Raw genomic sequence first — 20,348 nt, 5'->3', positions numbered from 1 at the left:
GGTCAGCTGCAATGCGTCTGGCCCTCTTCTGGACTCGGGCGGTGTAGATGGAGTCCAGATCTGGTAGACAGCGGCCTACAATCCCCTGAGCTGTCCTCACCAGCCGGGCTAAGTTCCTCTGGTCCTGTGCAGCTGCCGTACCGTCACACTGAGACAGGATGCTCTCCATGGAGGCTCTGTAGAAGTTCACCCGTCCGCTCCACCTTCCTGAGGAAGAAGAGCCGTTGTTGGGCTTCTTCACCAGGTGGGAAGTGTTCACAGTCCAGGAGAGGTCAGAGGAAATGTGGATGTCCAGGAACTTCATGCTGTCCACACGCTCCACTGCCTCTCCGTGGATGCAGAGAGGAGCATTCTCAGTCTTCCTGGACCTCCTGGAATCTACTACGACCTCCCTGGTCTTGTTGATAAGAACCAGATTGTTCCTGGAACAGTATTTTGTGAGACTCTGGACCTCTTCTCTGTAGTGGATCTCATCATTGTTGGGTATGAGAGCCACCACTGTGGGATCGTCTGCAGACTTCCCAACCATGATGGTGGGTGGATGGCAGAGCAGTCCTGTGTGAAGAGGGTGAAGAGGGCGGGGCCGAGCACACAACGCTGCAGCGTTCCAGAGTTGAGGATCATTGGTGAAGATGCTGACTTCGTCACCACCTGGACCGTTGGTGAGGAAGTCCCTGATCCAGGTGCAGAGTGATGCTGGCAGACCAGGTTGTGGAGCTTCAGGGCCAGCAGGTCCAGGAGAACGGTGTTAAAGGCTGAGCTGAAGTCCACAAACAGCATCCTAACAGGTGTTGGGATGCTGCAGGTGAGTCAGGGCCGTGTGAAGTGCTATGGAGACAGCATCTCGATAAAACAAACATATTCCTTAAACTTTATCTGAAAGTATAAAATGTGAATATATCTGAGGATCCAGTTGACTTTCGTTCCTTTACGTTTTCTTTATCTTATGTTTTTCTGTTTTTTTCATAGTTACTTTTACTTGTTAATTTTAAAGGCAAATTGGTAGTTTAAATTTTTCACCTACATAATATAGGTGTAAGACACAAGTTTCATCACAGTACAATATTATATTGATCAAGGGGATAAGAATACAATGTATCCCAATCAATATTAGATAAAAGCATGCTGATTTAACACAGTCATTTCCTTTCATAACAACAAGTTCCACAACAAGTTTTTCTTCCCTTCTTTATCGCGCCATGATGAGCCTGCACCATTACATCATAGATACCTCAACCCTCTGGAGTAATTAAAGCCAATAATTCTGAGTCCTTGTGATGTTCCTTGCAACAAACTGATCAGCAGAGTCAGCAGTTTTCCTCACAACTTTACTGGCTGTTCATCAGACTCATTCACCCTGTGTTGGCAGGAGGGACTGCAGAAGCTATGGTTGAATTACTAAACACGTCTTTATTTCGACTTGGTGCTCACATTGGCTCAAGAGTCAAGAATCTAAATTCACGCTTAAATTTGCGCAAGCTTGTGACAGCTCGTTTCAGCCGACAGTGCAGACCGGCTGGGTGTGAATAATTCAGAGCGATATTAATATTTGAATGCAAACAGCTCGGAGGATTAAAGAGTCATCACATAGACTCCTTTCATCCCGTCCTCTGTTAATGGAGAGAAGAACCTGAGGGAGAGATGAAGAGAAAAAGAAGTCAATCAGAATTACACTTGTTAAGTGAAGAAGAAAGGAAAGATGAGGGTGTGATAAGGAAGGTGAAGACAGCCAATCAGCGCCTGATTACGCTGCTGCAGAAAAGTAAAAAAAAAAATCACCTGCAATGAAATGACGTACCCTGATGCATTGTTACACATTTCACTCTTCACACTGCAGGTCATAAACAAACAAAACCACAAAATGTCTGTTTTGTATCCTGATAGCGATCTCAGCTCATCCTCAAAGCCACAGGCGTTCTTGGCTTCTGAAGCTGGTTGCTAGTCAGCTGCATTTGAAGTATTCCTTTACTCTGATTCCCATTAGCTGGAGCCAGTGCAGCAGCTCCTCCTCCACTGGCCCCACATTTAACAAACATAACATACATCATACAGAATACACACAAACAAAACAACATACAAAACACACTTTATATAAGAATAATACATGCATATGAACAGGTATCAGTATGCGCTGCTACTATCACACCAAAACCTCAAGTAGTAAAACTGGTTTTGATGCATCTCTTAAAACTGGTTTTATTGGGAGTTTCAATTACAATAGCTGGTCATATATCGCTGTGAGTGAGGGGTTACGGGGTAGATAGATGGGTTTGGGGGGTGAGGGTGTAGGAGGAAGGGGGGGAGTGTGGGACTTTGCTCTGGCCGCCCTGGATGGCCGGTGCCTGGCGGGGTCGACGGCTATTGATCTTGACCCACCAGGGCCTGTGCTCCGTGACCACAGGGGGCTCTGGCTGGGGCCTTCCTCTGCCGTCCTCGGGGTGGGTCCGAGGAAGTCTTCATGGTGGGGTGTCTTAGGTTCGTGCTTCAGGATTGTTGCTGATTGTTCAGGTCTCTGGGCTGCCCTAGTCTGCCTCTAGGCTCCATGGAGGCGTGCACATTTGCAAGCTCACACTCGTCTCTGATCATTCCTCATCCTCTGGATGCTGACACAGCCAGTTGTCCTGTGGGTTTATACACTAAAAGATACTTTTGTTTAGCTTTTTTTTTTTTTATGTGTGTGTGTTTCTGGGACTTTGGTTGTTGTTGTGATACATCTTGCTGTAGTTGTCTTGGATATTCTTTTTAGGAACTCCTGATGATTGTCTGCTTAGTTTACCTGTAAAGGCTGTTGGAAAGTCTCTGTTGTGTTTCTGTGCAGGTGTAGGAGCTGGTTGTTGTTTTTTTATCCTTTTAATGTAAAGCACATTGTGTTTCATTTTCTTTGTATAAACAGTGCGTTATAAACAAAGATTGAACAAAATGAAAAAGCTGTGTGGAGATACTTTGGTTGTAAAAGGTTGGACATGGACCAATCAGCCAATAACTGCAAATGCTAAAAGCTAAAGTTGTTGGAGCAATTTGCTCCACTGACTTTATCACATACATGCTTTGGAGAACTAAGACTGTCTGAAACTACGGCCAGCATCCTCTACATCCTCAGGTCAAACTGAAAAAGGTGGAGGACGCTGGAGGTGCTTACTACGGCAGAAATGCAGGTGGAGATAACCAACACAAACCCGGGTGATGGCCACAGAGTGTTTGTTTGAAAGTTTTATTTGAACAAAAGACAAATAAAATAGCAGGAAAACAAAATGAAAACATAAAAAAGTTAAAAAAAAATCTGTCTAGAGGGAGTAGAAGGTGGTGCCTATTCAACCCCACCCCCTAAGCTACACCATTAACTGCCTCATGGGTATTTCAGAATATACTTTTATAATATCAAAATATCTATGGATCAATATCTACAAAGATAATTACAATAATGTCATCATAATCTTCAGTGATAATACATGTAATAATAATAACAACAGTAATAATATTTCCATAATAAGACAGCTGTAAAGTACTTCCCGTCATTTTTTATACTTGTGGATGACCATGTTTTTATATAATGATTTAAATAAGTATATTTGGACATTGCCTGTGTTTTTCCTGCACCCATTCCACAGTTTAACCCCCCATAGACACAAAACCTCTTCTTTCTGCTTCTCACCAAGTGCTGACATGGAAAACTGGAGCTGATGTTCAAACTAATGGCCAACATGAGCTTTTTCTTGTTCGTCTTGTTTTGTTGCGCTTGTGTACCATTCAGAATTACCACAATCCAACTGAGCTGCAGGCTTTGCGTGATGTTACAGATGGGATTTTGTTCAGAGAAAAATATTGTTCAATATGATTATTTATATTTTCCAGCTTTAGTTTTAGGTTTTCTTTGTTTTTTGTTTTAGTTTTTTTTGTTGTTGTTTTTTTATCAGTTACAGACTCTTACATTTTTAGAAGCCAAAACTGAGACCTAGTTTTGCAGTAAGATTGCAGATGTTTGTCCCTTCCTGCTTCCAGACATGTTGCAGACCAAATGTGGGCCATAATGTGCATCGACACTAAATACCATCCTCAAGCCAGTTTGATCAGATTCATTCTGAACGACTATGGAGATGCAGCACAAAACTGACGTTCCTGCAGACGAAGACTTCGTCTTTAAGTGAAGATAAAGGCTTAATTTTTATTATGAAAATCAAGTTTTGCTGAATTTGGTGAGTATGCTAATGGTTAGAGCTGCTTACATCTTATACATTAAGCTACCAAATCATTTTGTTGAATTGATTTTTTGCCCATAATGACGATTAAAAATGATCATTCGGTTCTTTCTGGAAGCTCATAATCCGCAGCGCCTCCATCATCTGTTCCCTTCCTGACACAAAGATATTGACGTGGTGTGTCGATTTGTTTCTTCCTGCGTTCTTTCGTCTTTGTAAGGTCACTTGTCATGGAAACAACTTAAATGACTTGTCTTCCTTTTATTTGAGCACTTTTTTCTTTATGTGTATTTAACCCGCGTAAACAAGATATTACCATCCCACCACAACAACAATAGCAACAGAACTTGTGTTTGCTTTGTGTTCCTGAATATAACTAATATTTCCTTTGGTTGCACCTATCAGGAACTTTTTTAGTCTGTTTCGCTGTTTCCACAGCTGGTTATATCCTACAGATAAATGAAGTATAATTAAACTTTAACTGAATTACAGAGGCTGACCAACAGAAAGGAGAAATGAGATGGTGTAAAAAACATGGACTGAAAAATTAAATGTGTGTAAGGCCAGAGAGACCTGGAGCATGCAGAGAAGACAGGATGATCTGGAGGGAAAAAGACAGATATAGAAGGTGGGAGTAGAGTTGGCCCCTGTAAGCAAAGAGGAGGGGAGCTGAACAGCCATGAAATATTCTCTGTGAAGACTCTCGGTCTGCCTGTAAGTCTTCAGTATGCAGAGAAGTATGCAGGGATGCACAGTGAGAGAGGAGGAGAAGGGAGTAAAAGAATGTAATAAACCAGTATTTAGCTGGCATAGAAAAATAAATAAAAAGAAAAGAGAAGTCAAATGAGAAGGAAAATATTTGAAAAGGAAGGAGGTGAAGATATACTGCTTAAGACATGGATGAAATATAAGGAGCAGAAATGTGTCTAAAAGTAGGGACGAGATAGAAGCTATGGGGAGGTAATGAAGGCAGAGTTTAACAACTATTTGAAGTGTTTCTAAGAGAAAAGTCATGAGGAACAGGGTACGGGTGGAGAATATAGCGAAGCTTAAGGTGAATAACAGGCTAAAGGGCAAGAGCAAGAAGAAATCAAGACATGATCCCTTTGAAAGTCTGCTAGAGCCACGTAAATCTGAAAAGCTGAATGATCACTAATCTTTGACAAAAAAAGAAAAGGGAAATTAAACTTTATAAAACAAAATCTACTCAATTTGACAAACATCCCTCCATCTGCAAACCTATGTAATCCATCTTCTTTTCTTGGATATTGTTTCTCTTTTTCATGCCTTCAAATGTCATAAAAGTCCATTCATCTTCCTAAAATGTGCACACAAGAGGGATGAGAAGTACTATAAAGCTCTGAGGGCATTGAAGAGGTAAGAAAGACCCAGCACAGGGGCTTATGAATGAAAGGCATCAAAGGATAGAAGATTAAAAGACCCTGATATTCTAATACAAGGAAATTGATAAGTGGGTTAGAACGAAGCTGAGAAAGGGGGGAGTGGGTGTATATAGTCACGGAGTGTTGATGTAAATTAATATTTGACAACTTCTATCATCTGGCCCACAATGATAAAAACAACTGATACTAAAGAAAAACACCCAAATGATTTCCTGACATAAAACTTGAGTTTTGCTAGTTGCAAAGCTGAGTCATAATTTAAGAGAAAAGTCAGCCCCCAGCCACCTATTTTAAATTATGCTGCAATATACTGTAGACCCATTTTCACCAAGGAGTCCAGGTCAGGACAGGATGGTACTTTTTATTTTTTGTGTGTGTCCTTAGGCAAAAACTGGGGATGGTGCCAGAATATCCAATCTGACCCGCCCTACTTTTTTGGGACTCTCCCTCTGGGTCCCAGCCTTACCTTTGACCCTAAGTGATGGAGCTAGACACACTGCATCCACTGACTGATTGAAAGAATCATCACTTCCTGTATGACTCAACAATAAGAACAAAGCAGAAACAACTTCATGTTTAAATGACAAGAAGAAAGAACACACGCTGCAGGATGTCCTCCATTCCCCTCATTTCTTTCTGTGTCGTTCCTCTTTGTTATAATTTAAAGAAGGTGTCACACCGCTGTGACACCAGGCTCTATGTAGCTGAAATATCTATTGCTATCTCTCTGTATGCCCTTACCATGTAAGGTTACGGCTGGCTTTGGAAATGCAAAAAACATCAGGGTTTATCGCACCACGTCGCACCAAACCGTCCTGTCCCGAGCCGACCCCTCAGTGGAAATGGGGCTTTGAGGGTCCATCAGTCTTCAATGAAACCATGAGGGTGAACAATAGTGCACACTCTTTCAGGGTCACTCTTGATAGGAATTCAGAGGGTAAGTAGCAGCCAGGTGCTGATTATCGAATGCGCTTGATCAATCATGATGATTGATCATGATCTCATCTATAAGAGCAAAAGTTTTGTCAGTTAGCTGCTCGCCGGTGTTTAAGACAATGGCAGGGATTAAAGATGTCAGTTACATTAGGCAGGCTGTTGTTTCTGTTATCAGGGAAGACTTATGAGGTCATTTCGGGGCAGGTTGGCCCATTCTGCATCGAGACAGGTTATTCCCAAGTGGAAAACAAAGCTGACAATTTTCCCATGTGTGGACACCCCAGCAAAAATACCCAAGAGCTACATCTCAGACTCTACAGATCTCAGTTAGCATGGCAAATGTTAAAGTTTATCAAACAAGTATCACATGTTTGGATTGGCTGGCTGGAAAAGACTTGTCTCCAAAAAGAACAGATATTTTCTCATCGTCCGATCATTCTCTGTAAACCCTAGAGTGGGATGTGTGTGAAAGTCACAGTAAATGCTCAGACCAACAACCGTGCCACGTTCACGGTCACTTGAATCCCCTTTCTTCCTCGTTCTGATGCTCAGGTTGAACCTCACCATGTCTACATGACCAAATGTGTTGAGTTGCTGCCTTGTGATTGCCATATGATTAAAGTTGCCAGTGGCTGTATACCAGGAGACAACTTGCTTATGTTTTCATTGATTGAGCTGATTATATTATGTAACCACAGATCTGGTATTCATTTCTAAATGTTTAATGACCTCCACAACCCCACGTTTTATTGATAAATAAAGTGCTGTTGGACTTTGGACGTGGAATTGAATGGAGTAATTCCCACGCTGTGTTTAGGATGCAAGCCTCCTCTACGTCTCATCATAGCCTGCAGTTTTAGTGGCAGAGTGAAACTCTGCATCCTAACAGTCCCACATGCACGGTCTCTGCTTGTCATGCTGACTGTAGAATGCATTAAATAGTTGATTAGCTGCAGAGACTTGATGAAGGAATAAAGGTGCATGTGACAGACAGAAAAGTGTTTTTTATAGCTGAAATAATTTGCTTCTGTGCTTCTTCTCTTCTCAGATACACGAAGATGAAAACGGCCACTAACATATACATCTTTAACCTGGCTCTGGCTGACTCTTTGTTCCTGGCTACTCTGCCTTTCCAGGTATTACTTTAAATCCTTTCATGTTTAAACCTACAGTTTAAAAATGTGAACAGTTAATAATTAAACTCATTGCTTTCCTCATTAAGTCTAAATACCTAACAGGCTGAGCTAGAAATGGCTCAGTCAGACATTACTTTCACAAATTTTAATAAGATGTAATGATTAAATTTTGCTCTGCCAAACAGTATAAATGATTAATTCAGTTCATTTCAGAGAACTTTATTAATGCCCAAAGGGCATTTCAGTTAACAACCAGATGTCAAAGACATGATAAATTCAAGGATGTGCACATTGTTGAAGGTACTTGAAGGCATTCTGAGCGCCACGTTATCTGCAAACATGTTTTGGAGTACCAAGAAAACAGGTCCTAGATGCATGGATTAAATCTGCTTTGGGTTTTACATGATTTTTCTAAACTCAATATCAAGCATTTTTATTTATGTTCTTTAAGAGCCAGTATCAGGCTCTGAAAGAGGAGACTAAAGTGCTCCATTGCCACAGAGTTTCATTAAGTTGCTGCCTTCCTAACAGATGGCTGAAGCTCGTGGACTAATGTGGATCATATAATGGATTTGTTCTAATTGGATTATAATTAGATTACAATTAATTTTATTGAATTAGACTGTAATTTATAATAAACGTGTTCATATAAAACAATCATAAAAAAATAATTTCCTAGCTAAGGACTGCATAAAATCTTGTCTTTGATAGAATCCTTCATCCTGAGCTGCACAAGGAGACAGCAGACAGGGAAAAACAGGAAGGTAAACCTCCAGTGCTACCAGAACAAGGAGGGGGCATCTGTCACGACCATTGATGTTTTCAAAAAGAGGCTTATATCTGAGCTTTTAACTAAATTTTATTTTAACTTAATTTATTTTACATCATTTTATTTCACATTGTTTTATTTTCATTTTACTCAACTGTACTACTTATTTATTTATTCATTTACTTATTTATTCATTCATTCTTAGCTGTTCTTATTGTTTCTTAAGGTTGTTTAATCTTAATTTTAACTCCAGTGTTTTCCTCGTGGGGATCCTCCACACCGGGGGTTTTGCTTGCTCGGTCTGGAGGCTGTTGCCGCGGTGATTGCAGTTATCGGGGTGGCTGGGGCCCTGCACTGCAGCCTTTTGGTTGTGGTGTGGGCCCCGGTCTGTCCTGATGGGGGTGGTTGCCGCTGTTGGACATGGATGGACTGGCCCCTGGTGTGGATGGATCCCCATGACACTGATATTGTTTTCTCACAGCTGCATCAGGCTGGATGCTTATAACTTTTAGTATTTTATAATAACATTCAGTTTGAGACAGAAATAAGACAATCATTTTTGTATAGAATGGGGGGGCGGCGGCTGCTTGGTGCGTGTGTGTTCGTGTGTGTGCATGTGTGTGCGTGCGGCTGTGTGAAATATTTTGGTGAGTGTTTCTATTATTATGTATTTCCACTTTTTGTTTTTAATATGCATAAATGTTTTTAATCATGTAAAGCACTTTGTGTTGCCTGTGGCAAGAAAGGTGCTTTATAAATAAAGTTTGATTTGATTTGATTTGATCGGGCGGGGGTGGAGAGGACAGGAAAGAGAGGTCAACAAGTACCATGACTACATACTCACTACATACTTACACACTGCAAAACAGAAAACTTCATTCTTGTTCTTGAAGCAAGAAAAAATGACATAATTTTGTTCTTGCAGCCGTAGTTTGGGAGTTTTCTCAGCTTGTTCTCAACAGATCATCTGAGCAGAACTTTTTTCTCATGTCTCCAAAAACTGTTATCATTTCTGTTTGATTCAATAATATTGAACAAATAGTCTTAAAGAACAGCAGGTCGAGCCGCTGAGGAAGCACCAAAGTCTCTACATGTGGCATACAGAGACACCACCTTGTGCAAAGCCCTGCACAGCTCTAGATAAAATTCTCATAAGTATTAAATAAATGAGCCCAAACTAACTTTGTCTTTGTTGTTGCAGCGTATGTAACAAGCTTAAGCCAAGTGCATCATGGGATATTCCCAGGCAGCCTTGACCTATAGCAGCAAAACTAGCTCATTTACGCTTCCTGTATGGACCTGAATCATGGTCATTGCCCCAATTACCCCCATGTGTCCTTTATGTTGTAAGGCAATACTTCCACTAGAAGGCAGTGCAGAGTTTGGAGTTAAAATCTAAGTTTCAGATGGTAGCAAATGTGGTGACAGTGGAGGAGATCATGATCATGCACATTCTCAGAAAGAGGCATAAATGGAGGCAGCGTAGTAGATGATGGTGGTCTGTGGAGCCGTTAAACATCACAGCTTCTTTGTCGTATTTACTCCTTTATTTAGTTGCACATGCTGCTCAACACTGCCTCTTTGGTTTTCTGATGGTACTGCTCCGTTTGCTGCATCAGGGGACACATCTCCAAAAGTCCAACAAACTGAGCAAATTACTCATGTAAAGCACGCAGAAGACGGGCAGCAAGCTGCTTCCGTCTTGGCACAGAGCATAAATCGGCCTTAAGGGCCACCAAGCCAGATATAAATATAAACGTTATCACAAAGGAAAGTTTGAAGTCTGAACTTAAAGATAGAGGGGACGTCTATTCCCACAGAGAGGGGCCTGATAACCCAAGGCTGTACCTCCCATGCTACTTTTAGAGAAGACTCAATTTACCGTAACCTGCTGCTTTCCATCAGTTACAAAGTATAAAAGGAACAATTAAAGCCGATTAAGTTAAAACCAGCTAAAAGTCATTTGATTCAAATGTGTGGTTGAATCCTGTTAGAAGCAAAAGAGAAGTCAGCAAGTAAAAGTCTACATGTCATTTTAGTTTCTCCGAGTGTTTGTAAATCTTATTAAATCCTGACTTTTGGAAGGAAATGAAAAGAAGATGATTCCTCAGTCTGTGCGTTTCCAACCTCTAGTCTGCAAAGAAATGAACAGTCAGCCTTTTATTGCACAGTGTGATGTTGTTGCATCCATCTGGTACCAAACCAGCTAGCCAATTTGTCTTCATCTTTTAGCTTCCATGACACTGGTATCTGTTATCTGCTAATGTAACTGTCCGTTGTCCATCTATGCGTCTTTACTCTTCACACTTTTAGGGCTTTTTGAGGATACATAGATCACATATACACTACTAGTCAAACTTAGGACACACCATAGCCATAGTATACAATATCAGTCTTTTCACATTAATACAACCCTTATATCTCATGTTTTGATAATCTGCATGAATTAAGTCCATGCTAACTAAATAAATTGCTAAGAAAGTGCAGTAAACTACACACAAAAAAGAAAATTGAACAAGCACTTAACACTCATGGTCAAACACCTTTTCAGTTGGAAAAGAGTTGTTTGGAGTTGTTTTTTGTTTTAATTTATTCTTTACACATAATGTCCTAAATATAGAGGTGCCAAAGTTTTATCCACAATTGTGAATGTAAAAAAGTTGGACAAAGTCCTTTCAAACCACACAAAATATATTTTAAGGTCGTTCATAACTTAGTATTTAAGATAAACTCATTTTACAGACAGTAAGAAAAATGTGAAATTCACAATGTGCAAAAAAACAGCTTGCACATCTAAATGAATTATTTAAAGAAATCCAGTCAAATCTCTGAGTGAACTTATGGGCATACTTATCTTTGTATAAGACCACATTCATCCATCCAACGTGCCATAAATAACAAAATATTAAAATAGTTTTGACTGTACTGGAACTTCAGAAGAGATTGCTTCACATTTTAAATTCCACGTATGTATAAAGTATATTTAAAATGAAGCTACATGTGTAATCGGGCAAAAAGATCTACAGAAAGACAATTTGAAATGAGGCGAGGGGATGAGCAAAGACAATATATCAAATGTCAAAACTTAGAAATCATTTCAGTCTGATTTGAATTCAGTGCCAACATGTCCCATGATGCGTCGGTATGTACTGTTACCCTGTTCTCCATTACAGCATTAATCTTGCATATAAAGGTAAAGAAAAATCTGCTCTCTGTGACGAGGGAACTTGTGCTCTAAGATCACTGATCTGTGAATGTTTCTAGGGCACTGATGTGTTTCTGGGTTTCTGGCCCTTTGGAAATGCCCTGTGCAAGACGGTGGTGTCTATCGACTACTACAACATGTTCACCAGCACCTTCACCCTGACGGTGATGAGTATAGACAGATATGTGGCTGTCTGCCACCCTGTCAAAGCACTAGACATGAGGACTCCTCACAAGGCCAAGGTAGGAGCAACTTATTTCAGAGTTACCTTCACGCCTCCTTTAACTTCCCTGAAATGTTCAGATGTCAGTTCAGCTGCCTGAGTTTGTTTGTGTTCGAGTGCATGAATTTATTTAAACAGATTTTGTGTGGGCTGCCATCGGGTCAGGAAACAGGACATCAAGAGATAAACAGATTGAACTATCGCTGCCATGTCACTCTATTTAGTTCATCGTGGCCCAAGTACCAACGGCGATATAACAGCCTATTGTATTTGTAGCATTTCTTCTTCTTCATTTTTAGACTTTTCCTCAGTTAATTATTTTTTGTGGACCTGAGCATGCCCATAAAGTCGTGATAGTTGGTGTTCCCGCAAGGGACTGCAAAAATCTTCATATTTTAGGGCTCTTTTATCGGGGAAAGTGCCTCAACAGCACCACCTAGTGTGGCAGCCCTCGAACTGCTGCAGATAAATTTATGAAATTTAGCATTTTTGTAAAACACACTAAGCCAAATAAAACATCCTCTGGAGCCACAGTTTCAGATAAACAGGAAATCTGCCATTTTAGTTAAGAGACGCTATTTAACGATTTGACGATGATACACTTTAATAAACTCGTCCTAGAGACTCTCAACACTGGTTAGCATGATCACAGCTGTGACGAGCCACCTATAGCCGCTATCTATGCTTCTCTCGCTAAGATATGCCACATTCACGTTTTTCACTCTTACTATCGGATTACATTCACATTATTTAGCAGCCTGTTACCTCTCACATTAGCAGCTAATGCTACGACCGGGGGCTCCACCATGTTCAACATGAATGTTTTGAAAATAGCAGGAAGCGCCATCATGCACGTTAACAACAAGGATATTACAGTAATCTGATTACTCCCAGATATCTGATTTTGATGGTCATGTAAACGGGCTCAGTGTTTTATAAAATTACTTATCTGTGAATGTCTTTAAAAAATCGGTGTTACATAAATATCTGTAAATGAATCTATTGAATCGGATGTTGTAAATTTAATCAAATCGACTCAGGAAATTAGTGGCGATACCCAGCCCTGCTGGAGAGGCCGTTGGCACAAATTGGCGACCATGTTTCCATCAGTACCTGCACCACCACCAAGTATGAATGTGGTTTGAGAAAATAATGGGTTTTACCCAGAATGTGCTTTACATACTACTACATCAGTATGTCTTGTTTTTAGGTGGTGAATATCTGTGTGTGGGTGTTGGCTTCTGCCTTTGGCGTCCCAGCTATGGTCATGGGAAACGTAGAGGAGGAGCAAGAGCACAACAGTAAGTAAAGCACATGGAATATAACGATGACAAAAATTAACAGTTGTTTTCAGTTTACTTCATGCAGAGTAAATTAAAAATACAGCCCCATTTCCAGAAAAGGAAAATGAAAGAATATAATGAAAAACTATGTAAAATGTAAATAAAATGTAACATAATTACACACAAATCTTATTTACCAAAGTTAAAACATAAAACATATCAAAGGTTGGGAAAAAACTTGAGCTCATCTTAAATTTGATGGCAGGAATACGTCGTTTAAACAGGTGTTCCGTAGAAAAAGAGCACCTTAAAGAGGTGGAGTCTCTCAGAAGTAAAGAGAGCCAAACATACCGATTTTTTTAAATCTATACACAATCAAAATTTTATTTTCTGATGAAATTTAGAACAATTTCCAGGACCGCCACATCAGCGATCACCACAGATCCAACCTTCAGTTCGTTACTTTAAGTTTCTGGTCTGGACTTATAGAAGATATGCAACAGCTTGCTGCAAATATTTTGGACCTTAGCTTCCACAAGAAGTAAAGTCTGGTCTCTTTTTTCCATTTTGTCATTTCATCCCTTGAATAATTAATTTCAGAGAAGTCCAGAACCTTTTTACAACAGGACAAGATAATGATAGTTCTGGTTTTTTGTTCATTAAACTTGACTGTCTGCAAAGAAATAAAACATCTCATTTGATTATCACGTATTACTTTGTGCACAGATAAAATAAAATCACGTAAATAAAAGTAAAAATAAATAAAAGAAAATGACTTCTGTGCTGATGGTGAGATGGTAGCGATGGAAATAAACCCACAAAATCAATCAGACAGAAATCCCTTAACATATTTTAAGCTTTCAGTAATGAAATTAGTTTTATTATGGACCATTACTTTAGGCTTAAACAGCCAAATGAATTTGAATCACCCATTACTTATGTGGCCTCTGAAAGAATCCAGAACATTAACCTTTTATATTATGACTTATCAAACCGACTTCTTCATGAGTCACTGGTGCTTTTCTCTAAAAGACTTTATTGAATCCAGACAACAGTAAGGGCTTTGTTGCAGACAGACTTCTGGCTAACAGATAACTGTGTGATGTTAAAAAAGGACTGAAGCCATGTTTGAACTTAAGCAACTTAAAAATGAAATGAGGGAAATAACTAAAAATAAATTGCATCTAGATATTTCTCTGTCTCAGCCTCTGATGGCCTGATTAGACTCAGCACCGTCTTTCTCACAGACTCTTTTCATTTTTCTTCCTATATGTGCTTATCTGTTTCTGACGAGTGGATCCACCTGGGTCCTTTTCTTTACTCCGTGAGTGTCTGTGTGTGTTTATTTGTTGCAATAAATCACGCCACACAGGCGCTGATATATTTTGGTATAGGTCAGCCATATTAATGGAAAAGTGGTGCAGTGGAACAGCTTCTCCTTCACACATATTTAGCTGAGTGTGTGAGGACGTTTGTTTGAAAGCAGTCCTGCTGCCTTACAGGGCTGTGTGAGTGTCAAGATGAGTATTTATGTGTGTGCTTGTGTGATCTGATTACGCCAGCAGCCTACATATCACTGGTAAAGTTGCTGTCAGAGCTCACAGATGGTAACGTTTCTCCTAAAAAAGGTCAGAGTATTCAAAGAATTTTACTTGGTTGCATGGCAACTGGTGTAAAAGAATAAAAAAGCCTTCATCTTGAACATAAATGGTCAATACGTGAGGTTGATGCAAGTATGCGGAGGAGTGACTGAAATATATCACCTGTAGATGGATGTTAAACAGTGTTTTCATGTGGCTGAGCAGAGCTGCTTAAACATAAAAAAATAATCCCATTTAATTTTTTTTTCCTTAGCGAGAAAATAGTTATTTTTTATTGAATGGTTTATATTAACTATGTGAGGTCTAGGGCATGATTAGCCTTTTTTTACTCCTTTTATTTTCTATGGAAGCATAGATCTCTCACCCAATTAAAAAAAGGACCTTACCAATTTATAAGCTGATAGTCTATTATAAAAAAAGTTTTTTTTTACTTTGTGGTGAAAATGTGGAATGTAAACCGTATTCCTCTTTGAATAAAAAGTGTGCATGCATAGATCAGAGAAATGTCTAATTTAACAAATGGGATTAAGGTATTCCTCTTTCTAGGCTGATAAAAGAAGAAACTGGACAGTAGAGAAGTTTGGAGGATGCTGTGATAATGCTGACGAGGTTTTCTCCATATTGACGTGACAGCATCACACAGTTGCTGCAGGTTTGTCGGCTGCATCCATGATGAGAATCTCTCGTTCCACCACATCCCCCAAAACAAAAAGAAAAGTTAATCCTTGAAAATTGAGCTGAAAAGTTTCTGCTTGGCTACGATAATCTCCATAAAATGCATTTTCCTTTAATATTTTGTAGCTCACAACATCTACACACAGTACTCACGTACAGGTGGATGGATATACCAGGGCTGGGAATCTTTAGGCACGTTACGATTCAGATGGCTGTGATCCCGTCAATTATTGATGCATCATTATTCCCTGCGTGATCACTTCAGCATTACTACTTTCCAAGTGGAACGTGTCGTGGTTTCACATACTTGTTGTGACTAACAATGAGGAAGGAACGGCTTCATCTATTGGTTGATGCAGGACAGCTTCTGTTTCCACCACATCAGAGCAGAACATGGAGCTGCTTTAGATCGCCTTGGGTTGACTGCATTTCTATCAGAACTTCTATCAAGTTCTTCCTCATCTGACCGGAAGACATTTCTCCTGGCTATCGTCCTACACACTGTGTGTTTTGGTTGTTTACCCACAATGCCCTTTGTGTTGTAGTCTGCTTCCTGGATTTGGTTCACTTGAAGTGAACTGAGAGCTACGTTTGTCAGCAGATCCGAGTTTGTTTCTGTTACGTAACTGCTGACTTAGTCCCTGCAACCCAGAAGCCTTCCTCGGATGATGTTAAAACCAAAAAAAAGCTCCCGGACGAGCCCCCATTATGTTACGACCCAACATAGGGGTATGAGAGGGACGTAACATAAAGGACAGAAGCAGACAGTTGTTAAGGTGGAAACCGTCATTTTATTGTGGAGGAATAAAATTAAAAGGGGATAAAACAGGAAGTTAACTGAAATCCGAGTGTTGGGGTTAGCGGGACTGCTGAAAGAAACAAACAAAAGTTAAATCAGAAACTATACACACACCAAGTAAACTATCTCAAATTAAACAAACAAAAGGGTGCTCTTAACTTGGTGGGATAACTTAATAGCAAAAGGCAGCAGTCCCATTAAACTAAATGTGAGCAATTCAGAACACATAACCTAAACCTAGCCCAACACAAAACCCAAACTGTAACTCAAAGTGAAGACAGGACAGAACACGCACCAATGGGTAGCACTGCTCAATGGGTAGCACTGCTCTAAACCCAGCCTGTGCTCAGAACGTTCCCCACGGGGAACACGGAGGTACGCCAAACCTTCCGGGACTATTCTACCGTCCCCGACTAGGGACAACAACCCGGCAGGATCCATCCTGCTACACACAAAAGGCTACCTATTAGCACAGCTAAAACACGAACCACAACGCTACCATACGTCTGCCCAGATGGTCTAAGATGAGGGGAAGCAGCACCAACAGTCTAGCTTCACCCTCCGAAGGACGAAGGTGAGGGGAAGCAGAACGCATGCAGTCCAGCTTCACCCTCCGAAGGTGAGGGGAGACAAGACACCCAGTCTTGCCTCTTCCTCCGAAGGAAACCGAAGGTGAGGGGAAACAGAACCCTCCAAAGGCGAGGGGAGGCAGCCCACACGGCCCAGCCTCTCCCTCCAAATGTGAGGGGAGACAGGCCACACAGTCCTGCCTTTCCCTCCGAACGTAAGGAGAGACAAACCACACAGCCCCGCCTCTCCCTCCTGAATGATCCCTGCAGCTGTCCTTTATTTCATGGACTCCTCTGAGCTGCAAGGTGATTGGCTGGATGTAACGCCAATCTGCGGGAGGGAGAGTGGGAGGCACCGAAATCAGGCAGTCCAAGGAGGGATCAGGAACCGGCCTTTGCAATTTCAACGAGCCCCAGCTGTTTGCTATAATCATTAGCCAGATTACGACCCTGGGGTCGTAACAGTTTCTTTGATGTGCATCAGAGTTCATTCGCACATTCACACATCCCCAAATAACTTGGACTTTCTGAGCGAGCCACCCAACGAAGTCCAATGCTCCCATGGGTTGACTTTAATGCAGAGGCTGCCATCGTGTCTGTTATGTGCACACCACAGACTGGGCGCTGCACTTCTTCCACTTAAATCTCCAGGTCCGCCTTTTGTGTTCCCCAAAAATGTGTAATTCATTAACAGTTGAATCAGTTATGTGACATTTTCTACATTAATTCCAAATGAACCATGTCCTCATATCAATGCATCTAAAACAACAACTTTTTACCCCTCTCTAAAGCTTGTTACACGCTCCAAGAAAGTTCGTATTGGTCCGGTCAGTTTATACTCCACCAGAAGCTTCATCTGCAACAGGACGGGAATAACTGCAGAGGGATGTCAGCTGAGCGGGTCATTTCATATTTAATGAGAAACTTTGTGGCAGATCGGGGTTGTGCACGCGGCGGTGTGTCCGTGTTTTCAAATTGTTCGTGTGTTGTTTACATTTTTATACATTCTCACCACCTTGATCAGCTGTTCATGTTCAGTCTCTCATCAGGAGAAGAAGCCACAACTTTCCACTTCATTGTCTTCCACGTTAACCACGCCCACCTCAAATGTCCGACCAATCACAAAATACTTCTACAAAATACGAGAAGAAAGTACTGCTCAGCTGATGTGTCGAGAACAAGCCGTGAGCTGCTCCCAACCATGTCCGCGGGAGCAAAATGACTTCCTGTTGTTCACGTGGCCTCAAGAACAAGAAAAAAGTTCTCATTTCTAACAGTTTGTAACAGCCTTTAGTGTACACTGGTCATCAGTGAATGTGGAGCTGAAATGGAGACTCATCAGACCAGCTACGTTTCTCCATCTTCTATTGTCCAGTGTGTGAGTGTGTGTGAATTGTAGCCTCAGTTTCCTGTTCTTAGCTGGCAGGAGGCACCCGGTGTGTCTTCTGCTGCTGCAGACCTTGGTGGAAACCAGTGTTGATTGTGTGAAAATTCCAGTTGATCAGCAGTTTCTGACCAACCATGTCACATTCAAAGCCCCTTAAATCATCGTTCTTCCTCATTCTGATGCTCAGTTTGAACCTCAGCAAGTCGTCTTCATCATGTCTACATGACTACATGTGTTGAGTTGCTGCCCTGTGATTGGCTGGTCAGATATTTGTGGTAAACAATTAAGCTACTATACTTGCCTACAAGCCCAAAGTACTGTAACTTATTATGAGCTCTTCTCCCTCAATGTCTAAACTTTGTGGCTCATCCTTTAGGTGAACACTTGTAGAAGGCAGATTATATTTCAAGTTTACCTGATGCATTTTTATTCTTGTCATCTTAGTTTAATGTGAAAACATTAATCTATCATCTTTTGAGAGTTAAAATTAATTAAAGTCCATAAAATGAAAAAAAAAAAAACATGCTGAGACAAACCACAGCACGTACCAGGACTATGTTACAGCTGAGTAATCTTGCAGGGAAAGTAGAGGTCCAGTGGTTCTATATTGATCCAGTTTCAGCCTGCAGCAACATCCTAATGTCATCACTCCTTTTATTAGTCGACTCTGCAGCTGAGCTGAGTCTGCAGGACTTCTCTCTGCTCTCTGCTATTTGATTTCTGCTTTACTCATTTTATTACTTTATTTACATTCAGTTTTTTTTAATCTCATTGCCTTGATGCTACTACCTTCTGGATCTTTTTGCATGATTTCAAATTAATTTTTATCAAATAAATCTTTATTCAAAACCTTATTAACATCCTTGTGTTTTATTGTCACAGCATCTTTTATCCTGTAGCTATTTACATCAAATACTATCATCTGCGTTCTCGTCCCTGGTTCTCTCTTTTTCATCATAAATCACAGAATCAGGCATTACAACTATATTCTCCTGCTTTCCATTCATCTAATGTTTTATTACAGTATACCATTTACATCTAATCAGGAGCACAGCTAAGTGGTGGCCACAGGGGCCCATGCCCCCCATTCAACCTAATCTGGCCACCCACATAGCTAATACAGCCCTGCAGTGGCTGCTTCATGTATGCAGAGAACTGGTGTTGCATCTGTTGTTGTTGGTCAGATTGTCTGCAAAACAACCCATGTCACTTTTAGTTTGTAAAAGAAAGAAAATAACTTTAAAAAGGATTAACCCTTTAAATCTGGCCATGTTGCAAGTGGCAGAAAGTGAAGAGCTGTGCTGTTCCCCTCATCCCCTGCACCCATTTAAGCTCCCTTTATGTATGTAAGTAGATACATCCGTTCACTGCCTTCATGTGTCCCACGTGTTAGCATGGTTATTAGCCACCATATCCACCAGAGGGCAGTACAGAGTTTAGACTTTACATCTGACTTTCAACATCAGTTTTAGTCAATAACAATGACGATGGTGGAGGAGTTCACGCAGTGAAAACAATAAAAAATTTCTCTTTGTGACAAATTATTTTATTTCCATTCTTTCAGTCTTTTCTACTTCCATCATATTTTAGTCTTCCTTCATCTATCGTTCTTCTCAGATGCTCCTCTGTTTTTGTTTTCCAGTCTTGTAGCTGCTTGTATTATTCGTTTGCTGGCTTCTTCTTGTGTCTGGTAGCTGTGCAGCAAATTGACATCAACGCATCATGAGGCTCATTTTCTCTCCTCTTGTCAACTTTAAACAAATAAAAAAGGGTCACAGCAGCTTCATAACCGAACAGCTGCAGGGAACATCATAGCAAGCAGCTCTCAGTAATTGGGGTCAAAAGCCTTGCCATAGGACAGAGTGACAGTTAGACGGCTGTAATCAGCAGCATCCCTGCTGCCACTAAAAGATGCTCTGACTAATTCATCCCAGGAATCAGTTCAGCATGTGTCAGCGCGTGTTTGTTGGTGGATTGTCTTTCGTCAGTGAGGCTGTGAGACGCTGGAAACATCACAATATAAAAAAAAAGATTATTAGATTTGAATGAGGCTCTGCTCCTTTAAGGATTTTCAGTGTTGGACAATATAACGCGTAATATCTCTGATTCAGAGTGTGATATAAATGAAACCTTCCATAACACATATAAGACCTTACAATTAAACAG

General features: G+C 40.7%; 1 protein-coding gene across 2 annotated transcripts in view; it reads left to right on the top strand.

Moving 5' to 3' along the window:
- The window catches only part of oprl1 (opiate receptor-like 1), a 93,917-nt gene that overhangs the window by 56,817 nt on the left and 16,752 nt on the right, over window positions 1-20,348 (top strand). For both annotated transcript variants that reach the window (XM_042004674.1, XM_042004673.1), the window contains exons 3-5: window positions 7,584-7,671; window positions 11,705-11,887; window positions 13,079-13,169. In XM_042004674.1, the coding sequence (XP_041860608.1) occupies window positions 7,584-7,671; window positions 11,705-11,887; window positions 13,079-13,169 (362 nt within the window). The remainder of the gene's footprint in view (window positions 1-7,583; window positions 7,672-11,704; window positions 11,888-13,078; window positions 13,170-20,348) is intronic.

This window comes from Melanotaenia boesemani, chromosome 13 (genome assembly GCF_017639745.1).
Source record: "Melanotaenia boesemani isolate fMelBoe1 chromosome 13, fMelBoe1.pri, whole genome shotgun sequence".
NCBI classification, from domain to species: Eukaryota; Metazoa; Chordata; class Actinopteri; order Atheriniformes; family Melanotaeniidae; genus Melanotaenia; species Melanotaenia boesemani.
The sequence above is the reverse complement of the archived record's forward strand: the minus strand, read 5'-3'. Positions and strand labels throughout refer to the sequence as shown.